General features: G+C 39.2%; 1 protein-coding gene across 3 annotated transcripts in view; it reads left to right on the top strand.

Moving 5' to 3' along the window:
• The first annotated feature begins 215 nt into the window (after positions 1-215).
• Positions 216-23,464, top strand: part of ARHGAP29 (Rho GTPase activating protein 29) — a 76,987-nt gene continuing 53,738 nt past the window's right edge. Inside the window, exons 1-2 of one of the 3 annotated variants that reach the window (XM_059069860.2) lie at positions 216-395; positions 16,146-16,382. In XM_059069860.2, the coding sequence (XP_058925843.1) occupies positions 16,178-16,382 (205 nt within the window). In that variant the 5' untranslated portion in view covers positions 216-395; positions 16,146-16,177. Of the gene's footprint in view, positions 396-10,722; positions 10,901-16,145; positions 16,383-18,069; positions 18,158-23,464 lie in introns of those variants that run through there. The other 2 variants (XM_067040169.1, XM_067040171.1) reach the window with 2 other exon arrangements.

Below are 23,464 nucleotides of genomic sequence, written 5' to 3'. Positions count from 1 at the left end.
GCCGCACAGGGCGGCTAACACGTCCTGCAGACCTCGGGACAGTGTGCAGGCCGAGACGAAGGTGACAGCCTGCGCTGGGCGCGCGAGAGACAGTGGCCGGCCCCACCTGCCTCTGGCGCTCGTCCCCGCCCCCGGGGCGCGCGGGCCAATGGGCTGGGCCCCAGGGGGCGGGCCGCGGCCGGGCGGGAGGTGAGAGGCCGGGGGCGGGGTGGCGCGGGCTGCGGTGGTTGTGGCTGTAGCTGCAGGGGCGGCGGCGGCGGTTTGGCCGGGCGTCCGCGGGCCGTGGGGGATGGGAGCGGCGAGCTCCAGCCCTCGGCGGCGGCGGCGGCGGCGGCGGCGGCGGCCGTGAGTGTCGGGCGGGCGTCCGCGTTCGGGACGCGGGATGGAGCGCCGCGGTGAGTGGAGGATGGCGGCACTCGCTGCGGCCGCGGCTGGGGGTTGGGGTCATCCGCAGCGGCCACCCACGAGTTGCCGTCCAGGGTCCGGGTAGCCCAGGCGGCGGCAGGGAGTGGAGGCAACTTAGGGCTGCGCTGGTGGCTGGCGGCGGCGGGCCGGGCCGGTGTCCCCGGGACTCCTGGTCCTCCGGGAGGGGTCCGACCGGACGAGGGGCGCGGTGGGCGTGGCAGGAGCGGAGGAGCGGGGAGGGCAAGAGCGGGCGTTGCAAGTACCATCGGACCCCGCTGTCCCCAGTTAGGCGACGCCGCCCCGGCCGCTGGGGAGAGGCTCTCGGGGCGGACTTTACTCCCTTTCCAAGTCCCCCCTGAGCGTCTGTAGCCCCTCTCCCTTTTCTAACCACATGCCCTCATCTGCCTTTAAGCGGAGTTCAGGCGGGGGTTCCTTTACCCCTCCCCGCCCGCCTTTTGATTTCTTTAACCGTGTCTTCACATTCGTCTTCTTTACTTGGGATTTTTTTGGAAGTTTGGTGCCTTTTTCTGAAATTTTAGTCTGACAAATGCAAAGGCTGAGATAAAATAACAAACACCTCGTGTTCCCTGGCTACCTTTTATCACACTTCGTCTCACCTAAGCCCAGCTGTTTATTTATTTATTTATTTTTGTTGGGGAGTCGGGAATGAAAAGTAGAAAACCACTCCCCTTTCTACCCAAGTGCCCTACTCTGGTGCATCTCTGTCTCTCTTCACACTCTTCCCTCCCTCTCCCACCACCCCGACCCTTCTCTCTCACACCCCTGTAGCCGTCCTACACACACACACACACACACACACACACACGCATGCACGCGCGCACACACACACACACGCATGCACGCGCGCACACACGCATGCACACGCGCGCGCGCGCTAACCCAGCCTGGTCCTAGGGCAAGCCCTGTGCTTTGCGAAATAGAAGTTGACAGGTGGGGGATTGCAGCTACTGAGAGGAGAGGAGAGCGTATCCCTGTGAGTTTGTTTCCCATGCTGTCCCAGGACTCCTGTTCCAGACCTCAGCTCGAGGGAAGGCCTTCATTTGGCCAGAACAAGGTAGCTAGGGACTCTCCTTGTCTTTGAGCCCCTCTGACATTTCGAGGGTCTATCTCGCTTTTTCATCACCACTCCTCTTTAGAAACGAGGGGGAGGTTTGTTTACCAACTACCCTCACTGGTGGTATTCTGTTTTGTTTTGTTTTGTTTTGTTTGATCTTCGACATCCTCTATCTATCTCTAACGGTGGATCTTTTAGGAGCTGTTAGGAGGTGAAAGTTCAAAGACGTGGTGGAGCCAAAATAACCAAAGAACTTTTTGTTGCACATTTACCTTTTCCTTTTCTCTTCTTTTTTGACAATTAGTTTCGCCCCTTTGTTCGGTTTGAGGGAGGGGAGTTTCCTGTTAAAGAAAAAGAATTCATAATTAAATATGAAAGTGAATATTTAGAATGAGTCAAGAAATTACAAATCAAATTATGAGTCTTCTTCAGAGATTTCTATAGGCAGTTGCCAAGAATGCATAGTTAGAAATGCTTCCTGATTGTAGGAACTGTGCAATTGAGGAACCTGGACACTTAAGCTTCATTAGCTTTATGGTACAAATAGCTTTAGTCTCCTGATTCTGAGGAAAGTTTTAGAGTGAATTTGAAGGGAAGTAAGATAGACCTGGGCTGAAAATGTTTCAGTCCCCAGATTGGCAGGAGATAAAACTTTGGCTGAGATGAAGAAAGCAATGTTCAGCAAATCTATGGTGGCTGGTCATTCCTGCTCTGCCCACCTCCCTAAAATAGAACATCCACCTAAATTATCAGCACCTTCACTTCCCAGCTGTAAAAGCCCTTGACCTAGGAATGTGTGCTTCTGCAACCACTGCTGTTGGTCCCAGTGGTTAGTACTGCATTGAACAAAGCTCATGCCCAGAAGGTACCCTGGAAAGATTTTCATTCCTGTACCATTGGTGATACATTAAGCATTCGCTCAGAAAATTTAGTGTGATCCCACTCTGTGTTAGACAAGTTTCTGTGGAACCTTTCAGTCTATTGGGTAGAAGTAGACAGTTCCAAATAAATAGGGCCCAAGGCATAGTATCTTGGGTTACCTGAGAAAAGTATGTAGAATGTCCAATGGGAAAGTTAAAGGGATGATTTATTTTCAGTGGAGGGAATGAAAAGGCTTCTTGGAAGAAGTGATGTTTTGTGTGAGATTGAAGTTAATTAACAGAATGATTTTAATAAGCACAGAAGGCAGAAGGATCCTTCAGGGTGGAATTGCTGGCTATCTCTAATACATACAAGGATGTCACTGATCAGCTTCCATGATTCTGCTTTGAAGGCTATTTTGTTTGTTTTTAATTTCCCGCCTCATCTCCAGTATGATGATGAGCCACAACACAGAAAGACACATTCATGTGTAAAGAAACAAGGAGGTTTAAAAGGAAGGTTAGGAACACGTTTTGATATGGTGAGGATTTTTGTGGAGAGTTTGCATTTTCTTCCTTGCCTTTATCATTACTCTGATAAGCAAAAGAACCATTTGGTGATATTGCCTCCCTAGGATAAGGTTTTTTGCTTTTTCTTAAAAAATGTTCCAGTATTTGTCACTGAGAAAGTTTTCAAATACCATAGTCTTCCTTTCTAAGGAAGAAGATGGAAAATATTTTGAAAAATATTAAGAGAGAAAGGAAGTTGAATTTCAGGGATTATTCAAACAGAACTTTCTACAATTTAACTTTTAATTTACTTATCTAATATTCTTTGAGCACTAAAAAATGGTAACAGCTTTTTATACACTATGAGTGAGTTTTGACAATTGTATACACTCATGTAATGCCCATAATCAAGATACAGAACATTTCCATTACTCCAAAAAGTAATGCTCATTTGGAACTCCCCCTACCTCCCATACTACAACCCCGTCATCAGGCAACCGTTCGTGCTTTTTATTACTAAAGATTAGGTTCATCTTTTCTAGAATTTCATGTAAAAGGAATCATACAGCATATATTCTTTTGCTCCTGACTTTCATTTGGCATAATGTTTTTGAGATTCACCCATGGTTTTTTGCCATGTCATAGATATTTATTAAGTAGCATTTCATTGTAAGGCCATATCACAATTTGTTTAACCATTTATCTGTTGATGGACATTTGGGTTGTTTCCAGTTTTTGACTATAATGCTACATACATTTGTGTACAAGTTTTTGGATGAATGTATTTTTCATTTTGGGAGGGTATATAAAAGAGTAGAATTCCTGGGTTGTATGGTAAATGTATGTTCAACTGTATAAGGAACTGCCAGGCTATTTTACAAAGTGGAGTGTACTGTGTATAGCAACAGTGTGTGGGAGTTTTGGTTGCTCTAAATCCTTTCTACACCAAGGTTGGTATTTCAGTCTAGCTAAAATTGAGAATTCCAGTAGATATTTAGTGGTATCTCATTGTGGCTTAAATTTGTGTTTCCCTGATACTAATGATGTTGAGCACTATTTCATGTGCTTATTGCCCAGTTGTGCATCTTCTTTTTTGAAGTGTCTGTTCAGATCTTTTACTTATTAATTTATTGTGTTGTTCACTCTATTATTGAGTTGTAGACATTCTTGATGTAATTTGAATACAAGTCCTTTGTCAGATATTTTCTCCCGGTTTGTGGGCTTAACAGTTGTCTTTCAAAAAGCAGAAGCTTTAAATTTTGATGAAGTCCAGTTTACCAGTTTTTTGGGTTTTTTTATGGTTCATGATTTTTGTGTCTGAAAAATTGTTCCCTGGATTTTCTCCCAAGTTTTCCTTTAGAATGGGGATCCTCAAACATATTCTTAAAGGACCAGATCATAAATATTTTAGGCTTACAGGCTACAGCACCTCAACAACTCAACTCTGCTGTTGTAGAGCAAAAACAGTTATTGACAGTACATAAACAGTTGGGCATGGCTGTGTCCCCCCATAACTTTTATTTATAAAAACAAGCAGCTGCCTCCTCCAACTCCAGTATTTAAAAGACTGATAGTTTTAGGTTATATGTTTAGGTCTATGACACATGTTGAATTAATTTTAGGGTATGCTCTGAAGTAAGGATCAAGGATCATTTTTTTTCTCAAGACCATCTTTCCCCCTATTGAATTACTTTAGTAGCTTTTGAAAATCAACTGATTATAGTTGTGGGTCTGTTTCTATACTCTATTCTGTTGATCTATGTCTATCTCTATACCAATATCACACTGTCTTGACAACTGTAGCTCCATAGTAAATCTTAAAATCAGGCATTGTGAATCTTCCAAATTTGTTCATTTTTCAAAACTTTTTTGGCTGTTCAGATTTTTTACATATTTATATACATTTTAGACTCAGCCCATCAATTTCTATAAAAAAGCCAGGAGGGATTTTGTTTGGGATTGCGCGAACCTATAGGTCAATTTAAGAGAAATTAAAGTCTTAACAGTATTGAGTCTTCTAATCCATGAACATGGCATACTTATTGATTTATCCAGTTCTTTAATTTCTTGCCACTAGTGTTTTGTAGTTTTAAATTTAGGATCTTGCACATGTTTTGTCTAATTTATTCCAAAAAATATCTTGTTTTTTGATGTTATTATAAATGGTATTTGTTTCTAAAATGTCACTGTCCAATTGTTTGTTGTTAGTATATAGAAATAAAATTGACTATGGTATATTGACCTTGTAATCTGTGGCCTTGCTATATTCATTTATTAGTTGTAGTACCTTATTTATAGGTTCCTTAGGATTTTTGAGGTGCACAAACATATCAACTTGTAATAAAGTGTTTCACTTCCTCCTTTTCAATCTGAGTGTATTTTATTTCTTGTTCTATTGTACTGGCTAAGACCTTCAGTAACAATATTGATTCTAATCTTAAGGGGAAAACATAGTCTTTCATTATTGACTATGATGTTAGCTGTAGGTTTTTGTAGCTGTCTCCTATCAGGCTGAAGAAATTATTTTCTATTCCTACTTTGGTGACTGCTTTAATCATGAAAGATTGAAGAATTTTGTCAGATGCTTTTTTTGCATCTGTTAAGATGATCACATGTTTTTTCTCTATTGAATATTAAACTAAGCTTGATTCTTGGGACAAACCCTTCTTGGTTCTAATGTATTATTCTTTTTTACACATTGTTGGGTTTGACCTCCTAATACTGTGTTAGGAAATTTGATCTGTAGTTTTCTTGTAATATCTTTGTCAGCTTTCGGTATCAGAGTAATGTTGACCTCATAAAATGAGTTGGGAAGTTTTCCTGCCTCCTCTATTTTCTGAGAGTTTTTGTAGGACTATTTTATGTGGTTCAGTAGATTTCATTAGTGAGGCCATCTGGATCTGCAGTTTTCTTTGTGAGATATTTTAAATTATGAATCCAATTTCTTTAATACATATAAGGGTATCCAGATTTTCTGTTTCTTGTGTTAGATTTGGTCATTTGTGTCTTTCAAGATATTTTTCCATTTTATCTGTGTTGTTGAATTTTTTGGCAAAGTTGTTTATAACATTCTCTTGTTTCCCTTTTAATATCTGTAGGGTCTGTACTGATGTTCCTTATTTCATTCATGATATTAGTAATTTGTGTTTTCTCTCTTTACTTTTTGATCAGTTCAGCAAGCTATTTATCTATTTAATTGATATTTTTTAAAAACCGACTTTTAGTTGAATTGATTTTTTTCTCTGTTATCTGTCTTCTATATCATTGATTTCTACTCTTACCATTATTTCCTTCCTTTTACTTACTTCCTGTTCAATTTGCTCTTTACTTTCTAGCTTCTTAAAGTGGAAGCTTAAATCATTGATTTTAGGCCCTCCTTTCTTTCTTTCTTTTTTTTTTTTTGGCTGCATTGGGTCTTTGTTGCTGCACGTGGGCTTTCTCTAGTTGCAGAGAGCAGAAGCTACTCTTTGTTGCGGTGTGCGAACTTCTCATTGCGGTGGCTCCTCTTGTTGCAGAGCATGGGCTCTAGGCACGCGGGCTCAGTAGTTGTGGCTCAGGGGCTTAGTTGCTCCACGGCATGTGGGATCTTCCTGGACCAGGGCTCGAACCCGTGTCCCCTGCATTGGCAGGTGGAGTCTTAACCACTGCGCCACCAGGGAAGTCTCCCTCCTTTCTTTTTAATAAAGCAGCTAAAGCTGAATATTTCTCTAACCACTGCTTTTACTGTGTAACTTACCCATTTTGAAATATCGTGTTTTCATTTTTATTCAGTTCAAAATATTTTCAAATTTGCCTTGTGAAAATTTAACCCATGGATTAGTTAAAAATATATCTTATAATTTCCAAATATTTGGGGATTTCCCAATTATCCTACTGTTATTTATTCCAAATTTAACTTTGTTTGGGTCAGAGAACATACACTGTATGATTTCAGTTCTCTTAAAGTTATTGGGACTTATTGTATGGTTCTACATATGGTCTATCTTAGTGAATATTTTATGTATATTTGAAAAGACTGTGTATTCTGTTGTTGGGTAGAATTTTCTATAAATGTATATCAGGTCAAGTTGGTTGATAGTATTATTTAAAATTTCTATATCCATACAGATTTTCTCTTATTTGTTCTTTTTTTTTCTTGTCACACATTTTTCTTTGATCCACTTTTTAAAAAATTTAATTTAATTTTTAAAACAGCAGGTTCTTATTAGTTATCTATTTTATACATATTAGTTATATATGTCAATCCCAATCTCCCAATTCATCCCTCGCCAGCTTCCTCACGCCCACTTCCCCCCTTTCCATACATTTGTTCTCTTATTTGTTCTATCAGTTAATGAAAGACGATTGTTGAAATCTTAACTATCATTGAGATTTGTCTGTTTTTCCTCACATTTCTGTCAGGTTTTTCCTTGTGTATTCTGAAGCTCTATTTTTAGGTGCATACACTTTTAAGATCATGTCTTTATGATGAATTGACTTTTATCATTATGAAATGTTACTCTTTATCCTTAGAAAAACGGATTGTCTCATGTAATAGAGCTACTTCTGCTTTCTTATGATAGTGTTTGCGTGGCATATCTTTTTCTGTGGTTTTACTTTCAACCTGTTTGTGTCTTTATATTTCAAGTCTGTTTCTTACAGGCAGTATGTAGTTGAGTCTTAAGTTTTTATACAATTTAACAATCTCTACCTTTTTATAGAGGTGTTTAGAGCATTTATATCTAATGTAATTATTGATATGATTGGGTTTAAGCCTGTAATCTTATTGTCTTTAATTTTTCTCATCTGTTCTTTGTTTCTTTTTTTTCTTGTCCTGCCTTTTTTTGGATTAATTTTTTAAAATTCCATTTATGTCCACTGTTGGCTTATTAACTGTACCTCTGAATATTTTAATATACATTTTAACTTATTATAATATACCTTCAAATAATATTAAGCTATTTCACATATAATGTAAGAACCTTACTTTCATTTCCCTCCTCCCTTAATTTTTGCTATTGTGATACTTTTTGCTATCCTGCATGTGTTGTAAATGCCACACACATTGTTATTACTTTTGTTTTAAATATCAGGTTTTTAAAAAAAGAAACTTACAAAATGAGGCTTGTTTTGAAGATTTGTTGGGGTGAGTCTAGAATATTATTTTAGTAGGGCTGGATTAGATGTACTAACACATGTCCTTCTGGGATCTCTCCTTGACTATTCCATAGGTCTCTCTACTCTGGCTGATGAATACTCTGAGGTCTCCCAGACCTGTGAGAGCCCTGGGAATTGTTCAGCTACAGGTCCCTGGAAATTCTTTGTCTATCCTTGAGGGGATTCACCCTATACATGTATAGCTTTGTATTCAGCAAGAAAATTAAAGAGTTGCCTATACAAATTTCTGGAGCTCTTCCTCTGCCTACCTTCTTCCTATCTGGTACTCTGTCCTACAGATTCCAGCTGTCCCAGTCTCCCTGAACTATGATCCCTTTCTCCTCAACCTAGCAAGAGAACAACACTCTGTTTGGCTTCCTCCTTGCATGCCATGGTCTAGAGTGTGTCTCCAGGCAGAAAGTTGGGGTGACTGTAGGAATCACCTCATTTGTTTGTGATCCCCTCTCTCCAGGATCCACAGTCCTGTGCTGTTTATAGTCTAATGTCTGAAAACAGTATAGTGGAAGGGCAAGTCTGATCTCATTTATTCCTGCACTTGATATATTTAAAATTTTAAGATTTTTTTTTAAATCTGGAGATTTTCTTTTCATTTTCCTTGCAATTTATTTGTTTAAGAAACAGTGGTTTCCATGGTGAGTGTCCATGGTGCATCATTCTCCTCCATTAGGATTTGAAGGAACATTGGTTGTTAGGTGTCCCCAGCATTTTTAGTGCTTTTGATCTTGGCACAGTTATGTTTAAAGTTTTTAAAAATTAAGCAAAGATAAAAGAAATTATGATAAATAGAAATTAAGATAGTTCTACTATGTGCAAAATGATAGTAGAGCCCAGGTAATCAAGGAGCCTGAGGTTCTCATATTTATCCTTTCCAAGTAACAACCTAGGGCCCTAATTGGGTTTATTGGTCCAGAATTGTTTGGGTGTGAGAGATGTCCGTCTCCCCTTTTTCTGTCCCTGGGTAGTCTCCCTATTTCTTTCTCTCTCTATCATTTCTGTCTCTTTTCCTTATTCTATCTGCATCTTATTTTCCTTTCTCTGCCTCCATTTGTCTCTGCATCTTTCTTGGTCTTCTTTCTATCTTCTCCACAATTGTTTCTCACCTTCTCACATCTCTCTTTCACAGCTTTTTCCCCTCCTTCCCGCCCATGTGCTCCTTTCTGTCTCTGTCGCACCACCACTTCTACCTCACATACCCTTTCTCCCCATGAGGATCTTGTGCGAGACATTGTTCAACTTTAATAAGGAAAACAATCCTCTTTATTAAGGAAATGGTGATAATGGAATAAGAAAGTACAAAATAATTAATATACAGGTATTTAAAAATAGATATAAAGGGGTGTTTGAGATTGAGTGACTGCCTTATATTTCTTCCCCAAATCTTCCTTATGATTTAATAAGGGTTGGGATGCTCCAGCCTCCTTTTGCCCTGGCACCCCTGACCTCTCAGTTTGCTTCAGTTCAGGGCATCATCATTTTCCATGGTGAGAGTCCATGGTGCATTGTTCTTTTTAAGTGTGGTTAGAAGGAGAGTTTGGTTTTGAGGTTTTCTTAGTGCCTGTGGCATGTCCTTGGTACTGTTGTGTTTGGGGTTTGAAGGGGTAAATTTGTGTAAGTTGAGTCGGACAATTCCAGTGTGGAGCTAAAATATCCAAGACGCTGAGCATTTTCATATTTATCTTTTCCAAGTAGCACCTGAAGGGCCAAATTAGCTGTTTCCCCAACATTGTTTTTAGTATAAGGGTTCAAAGATATGAGAGATGTTCCTCTTCTCTTTGCCAATGAGTGTTTTCTCCCTGTCTCACTACTTCACTTGTTGGCTCTTTCATGCTCACTTCCTTTTTGTCCCTGTAAGTAGGTAGTCTCTCCTTTCTCTTTTATTTCTCAATATTTTCTCTTTCTGCCTCCACCTGTTTCTGCCTTCCTTGTTTTTGCCCCTCTCTCTCCCTGTGTCTGCAGCCCCGCTTTCGTCGTACTTCTCCTCACACTCTCCCGTGTCTTTTCCTTTCTCCCACATGCGATAATATTTTTCTCTGCCTCCACCACTACCGCCAGCCACCCTCCCCATGTGCCCTTTGTTTCTCCATCAGTTCTTTCTGAATGTTCCAGAACTGAGATAGCTAATGACGAGGCTTCTTCTCGTGAGTAGAATGATGTAGAAGCTTTCAGCTCCTGCTGCTTTCTTTAATTATTCCATCTTTCTCAGACATTTTTCTCATTCTGAGCGAGTTTGAGAGTGCAGTTGAAAAGGAAAATATGACCCTGTACAGAGGGCAGAGTAGTTGGCTGGTTTTGAGGAAGTTTATTCTTCCGGAAAGGAGCCAGGCCTGTGTTAACACTTTACCTGTGTGGGGTCTTGTTTTTGTTTTCTTGAGTTGGAGAGAGAGGAACGAGGTGGTCAAAAGAAGTACCTCATAAAAAATGTAGATTGCTCATCCAAGAAATTCCGATTTGCCAGATGAAGTCATCAGGTGACCTGTTCCTAAGGTTCCTCCGCCTGTCCTGCCGCAAGCCGCACGGGGCAGCTACACGTCCTTCAAAGCTCGGGACAGTTTGCGGGCCGAGGCGAAGCTGACAGCCTGCGCCGGGCGCGCGAGAGCCAGTGGCCGGCCCCACCTGCCGCAGGCTCCCGTCCCCGCCCCCCGGGCGCGCGGGCCAATGGGCTGGGCCCCAGGGGGCGGGCCGCGGCCGGGCGGGAGGTGCGAGGATGGGGGCGGGGCGGCTGGGGCTGCCGTGGTCGTGGCTGTAGCTGCAGGGGCGGCGGCGGCGGCGGCTTAGCCGGGCGTCCGCGGGCCGTGGGGGATGGGAGCGGCGAGCTCCAGCCCTCGGTGGCGGCGGCGGCGGCCGTGAGTGTCGGGCGGGCGTCCGCGTCCGGAACGCGGGATGGAGCGCCACGGTGAGTGGAGGGTGGCGGCGCTCGCTGCGGCGGCGGCGGCGGCAGCGGCAGGGGCCTGGGGTCACCCGCGAGTTGCCGTCCGGGGTCCGGGCGGCCCAGGCGGCTGCCCGGAGTGGAGGTGACTGCGGGCTGCGCTGGGGGCCGGCGGCGGCGGGCCGGGCCGGTGTTCCCGGGACTCCTGGTCCTCCGGGAGGGGTCCGACCGGACGAGGGGCGCGGCAGGAGCGGAGGAGCGGGGAGGGCGCGAGCTGTGGCCCTGAGCAGATGATGAAGATTATAAAAGCAAACACATAGCACGTCCCACGTTCGGCGTACAGTTTTCTAAGAGCACTACACGTTTTAACTTCACGAGAGTTCCACGATTATTTAACTAATTTTCCACACGGGGGAAACCTGTCGGAGCACACAGACTAGTAATTGGCATAGTGTGTGATTTAAAGTCGGACAGTTTTGCTCCAGAATCTGTGCTCCCTACCGCTACAGAGTCTGATCAGATCCTGTCCCACCCCCCCTGCCCTGACAGCAGCCCTCAGTTCAGCTGGGTCTCTGTCCCGAGATATCTTAGGATTTCCGTGGTGCATTGTTCTCGTCCCTGTCTTTTGAGCCGAGGGAGGGGTGTTTCGTTCCGAGGCCTCTCCAACCTCAATATTTTTTTCCCAATTCCGTTGTGGACGTGTTCGGGGCTTGACTTTTTTTTTTTTTTTTGACGGGTGAGCCCAAGTCTGAGACGTTTCAAGCTGGAGCGCTAGTGGTTCACGAGCCTTGTGTCTCCATATTCATCTTTTTTGACTCTCTTCCTCAATAAGGAATTAGCCTCATACCTCTTCGGAGAGGAGGACTGTTAGTTGCTAAAGGCGGGATCTGAGCACCCCTTCCCCTTTCTCCAGGTGTCTCCGAGACGGTATCTTTTGTCTATCGCTATCAGTGCCTGCAGCCCTTTTTGGTTGCTCCATGTTCCCATTCTGTATTTAAATCCTGGGATGGGGAACGTGGTCTTTGGCACTGGGTAGTTTTGGAGAGCCCTGCCTGTCAGGAATGCTGGACATTCTGGAGGCGTGGGAGGTTGGGCAGCTTCATCTTATTTAAACGTGCTGAATTCTAACTGCCCAGGAATGAAGTGTATGTGCGTTGCACGCCTTTCTTTAGAAATTAGTTATTTGCATATCATTGATAAAACTTTTTACCATGACCCATTCTGTTTTTGTGAAGAGTGCATTTAAAAAACGTAATCAAAGACCTCCAGAATGAATTTTTCTGATTTTTAAAAAACATCTCTAGGTATCAATAGATTCTTACCAATCAGAAATTTGTTGAAATAGCAGATTTCAGAAATATATGGCAGTTTTTCCTGAGGTAGAAATAGTAAGATAGGGAACTATTAAGTACAGATATTTGGGTTTGTTTTACTCTTCAGTTAGGCAGCCACGTGCCTAAAATGAAAATACTTCTGTAAGGATACATTTGGGGAGGAGGAACATGGGGCAAGAACATTTGATTAACACAGGCTTCTGAAGTCTTGGAAAAGCCACATTCCAGGGTACCGGAAGTTAGTGTTCACATTTCTAATACACATATTACTTAGAATTTAGAACATATAGAGAAAGTAGTTTGGCACAGTGATTTTCTCTTTGCTACAAAGTTCTTTGCGAAGTGGATAAAATGCTTTTTTTATGTTGATGGTTTGGAGTTGGAAGATACACAGAGAATTAGGAGAGTTTCACAAATATTTTGCTCAACAGTCTGTTTGCACAGTTCAAACTTCACTTGGAAGCCATTTAGTAGGCTTCCATGAAGTCAGTTAAGTTTCTGGAATTGTTTCCAGTCCTATATTTCTTGCTCACAATTTACAGATATATTGTAGTGAAGTCACATTTTGTTCATTACTTATGTATGTTAACAGTCTCCCACAGTAAAGCACACTAGTGATAATGGCTAACAGTTATTGAGTCTTCATGATGAACCAAGTGTTGTGCTAAGTGCTTTCCATATTATTATCTCATTTAATTAAATTTCCAGTTGCAATCTGTTAGTAACTACATTTTATGTTACCACCAACTAGAGGATGTTCATTTTGGGACATGAGAAAGTAATGTGGATGATCTCGGAAAGTGTATAATCTCCAAACTTTCTCATTATCATAGTTCAATTTTGTGAAAGCTTGGATTAACTTTATGTTAACATTTTTTTCAACTGTAATGTTTCCTTTTTTTCAGTTTGAAATATGAAAAGTAGTAAAGTATATGTAGTAAAAGTAGTACATTGCTCACCGTAATCCTGACTAGAGGTAGAGTATAACCCCTTTTAGTTCCTCACTTCCCCATCGTTTTTGTTCGTTTACAGACATTCTTAGTCTTGACTAAATATATTCAAGCATTTCTGAAACACTTTTTACAACTTTGGGCTACTAATTTGACAGTTAAAATAAATTTTTTTTTACTGAAATAGGTGAATTGTTTTATTCGAAGCTTGTGATACATGCTTTAAAATTTATAACCATCTTTTTACCAGTGACAATGACCAGTTTTCTAATTTACTAAACTAAAAGCCATCAAAATTAATCAGAGTGACTTTATTAAGTAAGCTGCAAAAGTGATAAATTAGGCTAATAGTCTTCTCAATTAACGATTTGTAAAAGAGCTTCCCAAACAAGGCACTTGAGTGTTTTGTTTGTTTTTGTTGGAGGGGAGACTTAGGACAATTTGAGGGGCACTATTATTATACTTAAGTTCATTTTAGAAGTTATTTATACATTTAAGGATTAATGTTAGATAGGTTTGAAACTAGATTAAATGTAGAAGTTGCATTTCCAGAAATAATTTGAGATTAATAAGAATACTGAATAAAGGAATTTTAAAAGCCATTGAAGAAGTGTCAGGACACCTTATTTAATAATCAGAAGTAGAGAAACAATAATAGAAATCAACCTTTGATTTCAGTTTTATGTACTCTTGCCTTTACTCAACTTCATATGCTTGGTTTTTTGGTAGGATACTATTTTAGAGACAGATTTTTAAAAACCGATTCTATTTTCTGTTCAAAACACTGCAACAATCCAGAGTTAAGCATTTTTATTTCTGTAAAAAATTAATTGAAACTTTATAAATTTTTAAAGTTTATAAATTCATTATAAACTACTGATTTATTATTATTCATTTTTAGTTCTGCAAATTCATCACTCATTCTGCGGACAGTTTTGAGTTGTTTATCCCTCATATGCCAAGCACTGTGCTATAAGCAGAGAACGCTTGGTTAGCAAACATTGGTCATGATTTCCTTGAGATTATAGTCTGGATAGGGAGACACGAATCACCTATGGGAACTTTGATAAGTGCAGTGATGAAAAGTATAAGATGGTATAAAGCATGTAAAGGAGATTCTGTTCTAGTTTGGTGGTGGTGGTGGTGGTTATGGGAGCAGGGGAGGTCCAGGAAGGTTTCTTTGAGGAAGTGATCTTTGAGCTGAGATCAGAATGAGTAAACAAAGAGGAAGGAGTAGTCCAGGCAAATGGAACTGCATATAGACAGGATCCTGAGTGCAACAGTTGGTGTTTCTCAAGTTGTAGGGACAGAACCCATTATAAGTCTGAGACCAATTTGGTGGGTTACAATCGGCTTTTTAAAAAATGAAATGGGATAGGAAAGAAAACGTCTGAGTACATCACCTGCCTCCTTAGCCAGAATCTGTTTTATGTTTACGCATTCCTACACACACACCACCCACAAACATAACATACTTAATGTGTATACTGGCTCCACTGTGGGTCACGGTAAACAAATACTGTTGGAAAAATGAGAAAGAGGTGTGTGTGGCAGCAGTGTTGAAAGTGTTGAGTAGGAATTGTGACTCCAGACGACGTTGCAGAGGTAGGTAGGAGCCAGGTCTCATGCTGAACCTTGTAGTGCATGACAGCTTCTCACTTGTCTTTTGGAAGAGTTTTGAGCAGAGAAATGACATGATGAGATTCATGTTTTGAAAATGTACTCACTTACATTTGGAATGAGACAAGAATGGATGTGGAGAGATCATTAGGAAGTTAGTAACAGCAGCTAGACTACTCCTTCCTCTTTGTTTAGTCATTCTGATCTCAGCTCAAACATTTGAAAAATGTTTTAATGATAATGCTTGAGCTAATTTAATTCCTCCAGTCATTTCCTTTTTGATTTCAAACAAAATTAGGACTTTTGATTCCAGAAAGGTAAAAGGTAAGGATGAAGCAGAAACAAACTAAGATTTTCTTGTATGTGCCAGGTTTAGGTGTTTTAACATATGAAGTCTTTTAACTTCGTGTTCCCTTTTAATCTTCATACAGCCTGTAAGCAAATTGTACAGGTCACACATTTAGGAAGTATTCAGTAACGATTCAATTCTCAATCTTTCTCATAACAAAGATTGTGTTTTTATTATACCACCCTGAAATTACCAAAAATATTGCTCCAGTAATCATACATTTATTTGTTCAACCAATCCAGGTGTGTCAGATTAGTGGACATCTTTAGAACTTGTTTTCAGCAGAGAAATATTCTTGATGAAAGGTGATAATTCAGAATATGTGTGTGTGTGTGTATGAGTATGCATTATTATTGAGAACATACTGTACTTGAACACTTGGACACTTCTATACCATTGTCTCTTTTAATGCTTACAATAATCTCATGAGGTAGGTATTGTCAAGATGTTATTTCCCTTTTATAAATGAGTTTACCAAAGTGGGGAGATTAACAGCTTGTCAGGTCACGCATAGTAAGTGATGGAGGGGGATTTTGAAAACAGGTCTTTCTTTTTTCAGAGTTCATATATCACCTTTATTTTTGAAGGTGATGTCATGGAGGGAGAATACTTTCTTCCACTAATTGACATTTCAGAATAACTTTTACAGTTTAAAAAATTCTATACCTTAGGAGTTAAGAGGAAGTTTATTAAGAGCATGGGTTTTGGTGACAAGGCAGATGTGGGTTTAAGTACCAGTTCATTTATCAGCTGAGAGCTTAAACAAATTATTTAACTTCCAAACCTCAGGTTCCTGACTTGTGAAATGAAGAGAATAGTAGCTTGCATATCATAGAGTTGTCAAGATTATTGGCACTTAATAAATGTAAGTTGCTTTATCAGTAATACAGGGTTTGTTGTTGTTGTTATTGTTTTAAATAGAATATTGAGGCGGGCTTTGGGCTATTTGTGAAAATCTAGTATAGTGTCCCCTGATTAATGTAGTATTTGTGTTTCTCTCTTTTTCTCACCCCCTTAAGGAGTTCCGTTTTTTTGACTGTTATATGAAAGGATGATTGCTCACAAACAGAAAAAGACAAAGAAGAAACGTGTCTTGTCAACAGGCCAGCTCTCTACTGATGTTACAACTTCTGAAATGGGGCTCAAGTCCATAAATTCCAACTCCATTTTGGATCCTGATTACATCAAGGAGTTGGTGAATGATATCAGGAAGTTCTCCCATGTGTTACTATATTTGAAAGAAGCTATTCTTTCAGGTTCGTCAACTCTTTTCTCTTAGCATTCTTACTGAATAGTTTGTAAAATTTTAAATGCCAGCCGAGCTACAGATAAGTGTATACACAGTAGTAGCAACAGGGTATTCTGCTTTAGTTATTCTTTTTTTTTTACCAAATGTTTGATGTTTACAGTGTAAAGTATTTTATAATCAGATACAGTGCAATACATAGATACATAGTAGAAACTTTGGTAAGTGAGGGAACAAGAATACAAAAAAAAATTCATTCTTTGTTTCTTAGAAGTTGGACCCATTTGACATGGGAGATTTTTAGATAATTGGAATTTTAGCCTCCTTGTTAATGGTAACACAGTGCACGATTGGTCTTTAATAAGCAGACTGATGTTTTTAATTTACAGTGTTGACACTTCTGCCTAGATTCAGTTTTCTATGTTGTTCCTAAAAGAATCTAAAATCACTGATTTGAGTGAATTTCTTCCTCAAAAATCAAACTTAATTCTGTTTTGCTATTCTCTTCCTCAATTAAGAGATAATCACAGAATTTATTCTCTGTCTAGTTAGAAATGGATAATAGAGCATGAGACTTGATTCTCTTGAAGTAAAGAGCTATATGTATTTGTACTCCCTGACTTGATCTTAGTACTTAAGTCTTTCAACTTTCCGTGCCTCTTTTATATCTAATTTTGATGGCAATGGTAATAAATAATCATACAGTTCCTGTTCTTTTGTAATAAGTAGCAGTTCAGTCCATATTCATAAAGGTATGTCTGGATGTAGAAAAATGAAGATTCCTAGTGTTACTTATATGAGACCTTCTGAGGCTTCAGACATTTTTAAGATTTCCATAAATATTTTCTGTGTTTATAAATTAGATACTCATTTTCTGACATGCGTTCTGAAAAACAGAAACTGCAACTATGTCTTCTATTTGTCCTAAATGCTGCTTTTAGGAGTTTATTTCTAACCTAATTATAATTTTCAAGTTGAAATGCCCAAAATACCTAGACTTGAATTGTAGCCTCAAAATTTTAGTATTTGAATTTTCCTTAAAATGACAATCACATAAGTCATTCTTTTGACACTATATATATGTTTTTAGAAAAGAATTTACCTACACTTTTGTTCATTTTAATAGCTTGAGTTTGAAGTCTAATTATGGATAATTAAATGGTAATAAAGTTATCTTGTTAATGTGGAAAGATATTGTAAATACATTAAGCATTATACTGGTAACAGATTCATTACTAAAATGACACATCTGCCATTTATTTAAAGAAGCATACCTTTATAATAAAGACTTGTTCTTAACTGAGTTACTTGTTTTAAATTTGTTTTTTAATTTACATATGGTAAAATTTACTCTTTTTGTTGTAGCTGGGTTAATTTTGAATTTGAAATTTAAAATGATGTATTAATTATTAACAAATCATTTACTTCACTTTAGGGTAAAATCTGATTTTATTTAATGTATCAATAAAAATAGGTTTTCATTAATATAAATAAGATTTTTAGTTTAGGATATCGGTTTGTTTTTATTTGTTTTCCATAGGAGATTTATATCATTTGAAATCCTCATCTCGCATATTTATCCCTTGTTTCACAGATTTAAAATGATGGTAATTTAAAACAAGTTGGATCCACTCCTTATCTCCACAATTTTTTTATATGAGTTTTAATTTGTGAGTAAACAGTTCATAGGTTAGGAAGAAACAGGACTGAAAGCTGATCCTAAGTGAGAAGAAAACAGAAAATTGGTAATAAGTATAAGACAGCAAAAGGAGATTACCTTTTGAGGTAAAAGGGTATGTGTGGAAATATATATATATATATATATTTTAGGAGTGTGTCTGTACATGTCTCCTTGTTTTATTTAATTTATTATTTGTTTTTAGACCTTTTATTTTGTATTGGAGTATAGCCAATTAACAATGTTGTGATAGTTCCAGGTGCACAGAAACGTGACTCAAGGAAATATATTTTTTACAGAAATGTAATATTAAAAATCCAAAAGGATGTTATTCTTTTAATAAGAAAACCAGTACTTCATAATTTAAGACTTGATTATATTGCTAATAATAAAAAAGCTTGCCGTTTATGATTGGTAAATTAATTTTAAAATGTGAAAACCGTCTTTTGGGTAACCAACTCTCATTAGTAGGCAGTGGCCAGAGTATTTTCATTAATTTATCTTTGGATTGATTTTAATGCTTGGTTCTTCAGTCAGAGTTAAAAGGATTTATGTATGCCATCTCAGAGTAAATCTTGGATTTAACCATAATTTATTTTCTCTGTCTTTGCATCATTGTTATCAAAATCTGGAAATATATTCTTTAGTTTATTTGAATTGATAGAACCTTTTTTGTTTGTTGTTTTCCTTAAGGGAGTATGTTAAACATATAAATTAACCTCATTATAGATGACAAGAAATGCTACATAATAATATGCTTCTTTAATTTTGCTCATGATTTTTAGCTTGTTAGAGTATCATACTATTTATTTATTTAATAGAATTATTACAACAATCACATGAGATCTTCAGGAAAACAGGTAAAAAGTTTAAATTCTGTAACTATTTAAGGTGGTGTTATTATATATGTTACTGGACATAGACATAGGCCATGCTTTTGTCTCTGGGTATTGAGAAATATCCCTGGACTTCTGCTGTTCTTTAGTACCAGCATAGCTGTAAACTGTGGCCACTGTTTTTATTTTGAAGTGAGGGATCCTTGTCAATATCGTATCAGCGGCCTTGCCAGTATTTTGTCTTTTGCCTCCTTAAAAGAAGGAAGCCAAATTTTTGGTATTGTTTGTTACTTTTCAATTCATGTCAGTTGGCTGTTAAAAAGCTAAAAAGTTAGCTTTTAAGAATATAGACTGTTGGGCTTCCCTGGTGGCGCAGTGGTTGAGAGTCTGCCTGCCGATGCAGGGGACACGGGTTCGTGCCCCAGTCTGGGAGGATCCCACATGCCGCGGAGCGGCTAGGCGCGTGAGCCATGGCCGCTGAGCCTGCGTGTCTGGAGCCTGTGTGTCTGGAGCCTGTGCTCCTCAATGGGAGAGGCCACAACAGTGAGAGGCCCGCGTAACGCAAAAAAAAAAAAAAAAAAAAAGAATATAGACTGTGGGTATACTAATCACCTTTTGATGTTATCTGAATACCATTTTCTTTATGTACTTTACCTGTCATGCGGCAATGATGTGCAAAATCACTTGACTACTGCTTCAAGTGTTAAATCATGTTGTTGAGACTAGGCTTAGGTTAATAGCTTTGTGATAAGTTTATAGCCACATTTCCCTTTCCTAAACTAGTTACAGACATGATATATAATTGTATATGGTGCTTCACATTTTACAGAGTACTTTTACATACAAACGGTATTTAATCATGCAGTCCCCACAAAGGCAGGTACTTTTAAACCTGTTTCACAGGTGAGTTGTATGTATAATTTAGATTATGTGATTTCATCAACCTCTTTTTTTTGATTTTTTTTTTTTGTGTGTGGTACGCGGGCCTCTCACTGTTGTGGCCTCTCCCATTGCGGAGCGCAGGCTCCGGACGCGCAGGCTCAGCGGCCATGGCTCACGGGCCCAGCCGCTCCGCGGCATGTGGGATCTTCCCGGACCGGGGCACGAACCCATGTCCCCTGAATCGGCAGGCGGATTCTCAACCACTGCGCCACCAGGGAAGCCCTCATCAACCTCTTATTGCTGGGTTCATTTGGAACCCAGAGGTCATGAATGCAGAATGGTGTGTTCTTTTCTTGCTATCTCAGCTGCTTCACGTGGCAGGTACTATAAAAACACTGCTCAATTTTCATTATTTCATTAACCAATTCTGTTTTCCATGGGGTTTATCTCGACCTGCACTATCCAATATGGTAGCCTCTAGACATATGGCTATTTAAATTTAATTAAAATTTAAAATGCAGTTCAGTTGCAGTACCATGTTTCAAGTGCTTATTTGCCACCTCTGGTTAGTGGCTACCATTTTGGATGGTGAAGTTATAAAAATTACCATCATTACAGAGCTTTCTGTCAGACAGTGATGGTACAGACATTTGGCTTTTATCAATCTTGAGAATATTGAGATGAATTTTTGAGCTATAAGTATTTTTGATTTGTATAGCATGAAAAGAAAACCTAGAAAAAGTTGTTATTGGAGCAAATTAAAGAAAATTTTACCTAGTAATGGGAACTCTTGGAATCTCCCTCAAATTGCCTTTGGAATGTTTAGCTTTCATGCCGTTCTTTGATTTGAACTAGCAGATCACTTTCCAAGCATTTTATACAAGTTGGTGAGATTGGTAGTAAGGAATGGCAGAAAGAGCTCAGGAAAGAGAATCACACAATCTAGGTTCTAGGCCTAGTTTTGCTATTAACTAGTTTTGGAATATGGCTTAAGTCATTTAATAATTTGTTAAGAATGAGGCGCTTATACCAAATGCTATTGATTTTATAATTCTGTGATCCAAAAATTGATTGGAGTTGGAAATTCTATGTTGTTCGGAATACTGACAATTCAAGGCTGAAGAAAACAGCTAAGTATTTGTTTTCAAACTATATAATGCATTTTAGAGGACATTTGCCTCCCACCAGTCTGTAGGATTTTTTTTTTTTTTTTTTTTTGGTACGCGGACCTCTCACCGCTGTGGCCTCTCCCGTTGCGGAGCACAGGCTCCAGACACGCAGGCTCAGCGGCCATGGCTCACGGGCCCAGCCGCTCCGCGGCATGTGGGATCCTCCCGGACTGGGGCACGAACCCGTGTCCCCTGCATCGGCAGGCGGACTCCCAACCACTGCACCACCAGGGAGGCGCTGTAGGATTTTTTTAATGTGAATTTTATGATAACTTTCTTAAGTGTGGGTGTATGACATTTTCCCAAGTGAGAACGTGAAGCTCGTATTGCAGTAGGTGTTGATGAACTGATTAGAGCAAATTAGTGTCTACCAAAGAACTCTTTGCCCCCAGCAGATTTAAGATATGTATGCACTGTCTCTACTGGTTTTTTTTTTTATTATTAATTAATTATTTTGGCTGCATTGGGTCTTCGTTGCTGCGCACGGGCTTTCTCTAGTTGCGGCGAGCAGGGGCTGCTCTTCATTGCGGTGCGCGAGCTTCTCATTGCAGTGGCTTCTCTTGTTGGGGAGCACAGGCTCTAGGTGCGCGGACTTCAGTAGTTGTGGCTCGCGGGCTCTAGAGCGCAGGCTCAGTAGTTGTGGTGCCCGGGCTTAGTTGCTCCATGGCATGTGACCGCAGTATGTGAGATCTTCCCGGGCCAGGGCTTGAACCTATGTCCCCTGCATTGGCAGGTGGATTCTTAACCACTGTGCCACCAAGGAAGTCCTCTACTGTTTTTATTTACGAAAAGTGGAGAGCTTAATGTGGGAGATCAGAGGACTATGAACATGCTTACTTTGATAGGGTAAGTGATAGTTTGTTGATTCTCTGTCTACTACTTATTTCCAGGAGGAGATTACCCTGTAGTCTTATATAAGTAGCAGATGTGGAATTTGAAGTTTTAGATCTCCATCTAGTGTCATTAAGGTGCATTATGAATAATTACAGCGCAAAATTTTCATCTTATGTTAAAATGCTGAAGGCATGCAATTATGCATATGTCCTTTGTATTTAAATATAACACTGCAGATTAATGTATGTGCAGTCTAAGTACCAGTTCAGGTTTATGGTTGCCGCCCTGAGGAATAATGTGTTCTGAATTCCAAAGAACACATTCATAAATGTTCTTCTAGTTTATACAGTAATCTTAAACTCTCTCTTTGTGACATACCTTCCCATTCCCAGGTGGAACACCAAGCGTGGAAGTTCAGAAACTGGGAATTTGAAAAGTGCAAGACTTTTAATTCAGCTAGAAAGAGTAGTGCAAATTGCTTAATTTGTCTGGTACTCAATGCTTGGCAGTGTCCATTGCCATTATAACATATATTTGAAGAAAAATTGGCAGTTAGTCTAATACTTCTTGTAGCTTTTTGATTATGTAACACTATTTTTTAAATGGATTTTAATAAAAGTTTACTGTTCTGACAGTGGTGGCTTGTTTTTCTGTTTTGTTTTTTAAATAGGCTGAAAGGAAGATTAAACTTTATCATCAGTTTTAGATAAACTAGTTAAGTTCTCTCATTATTAAAAATGATTTCTAATTTGAGTGTATCACTTTTAATTTGCAAAAATGTAACTGATCTCTTAAGTGATAGCTTTTGATGAATTCTGGGTCCTAAATTTGACAGAACTATAGTCAGAAGTGGTATATTAACTTTCTAAAGCAAATTTTATTGAAAGAAGGAATTAAGTAAAAATTTTAATGTCATTAAATATTATGTTCTGTTGTGAGAGGGAAGTTCTGTATAAATTTTCAAAGTCTTAATTGAAATCCTATCTTGTGGATTACTCTAGTTTTTTTCCAGAGTAAATGAATATACAGGAGGATGTGTAAATTTATTTAGGCAAATTCCAGTGAGTATTGTTGACTATTACTTAACTTTCACTCTCTATAGTGTGTAAGATATTTTGTGAAATATTGGAAACGTTAAGTTGCTAGTCTCAGATATGTCCTCCTGCTATGTTTTTAAAGAAGTAAACGTCTCTAGAAGTGATTTCCAATGGTTACCATTTAGGAAAAGCTAATATGAATGTTAGTAGTTTATGGCTTAGTGCCTAGAAGGTACAAAATGAATCCTTGAGGAATGAAGTGTGAAATACAGGTAGCTCATTTATTACACATGTGTCAGCTCTTAGGAGATAGCTTTCCTCTTCTGCACTTACCTAGAATGGCTTACATAATGTTACCATTTACAGTAGTTAACTGGCATATTTGATTGGAAGTTAAAGCCTGTTAAATCACAGATTGCAGAGTATACCTGTCATTAAGCTATAACTTCTTTAACCATGTTGAAGTTCTAGAGCCAGAATCCTGAGGTGGAATCCTCATTGTGCCACTGTTTGTATATAGCCCTGGGCCAGTTACTTGTATTCTCTGCCTCAGTTTCACGTCTGCTAAAGGAGATAATAGTACCTACATTATTGAGTTGTGAAAATTAAATGAGTTCATAATTCATTTATATAAAGCTCATAGAATAAATGTTTTT

This window comes from Kogia breviceps, chromosome 1 (assembly GCF_026419965.1).
Source record: "Kogia breviceps isolate mKogBre1 chromosome 1, mKogBre1 haplotype 1, whole genome shotgun sequence".
NCBI classification, from domain to species: Eukaryota; Metazoa; Chordata; class Mammalia; order Artiodactyla; family Physeteridae; genus Kogia; species Kogia breviceps.
Note: the sequence above shows the minus strand (reverse complement) of the source record. Positions and strands in the feature narration are given on the sequence as shown.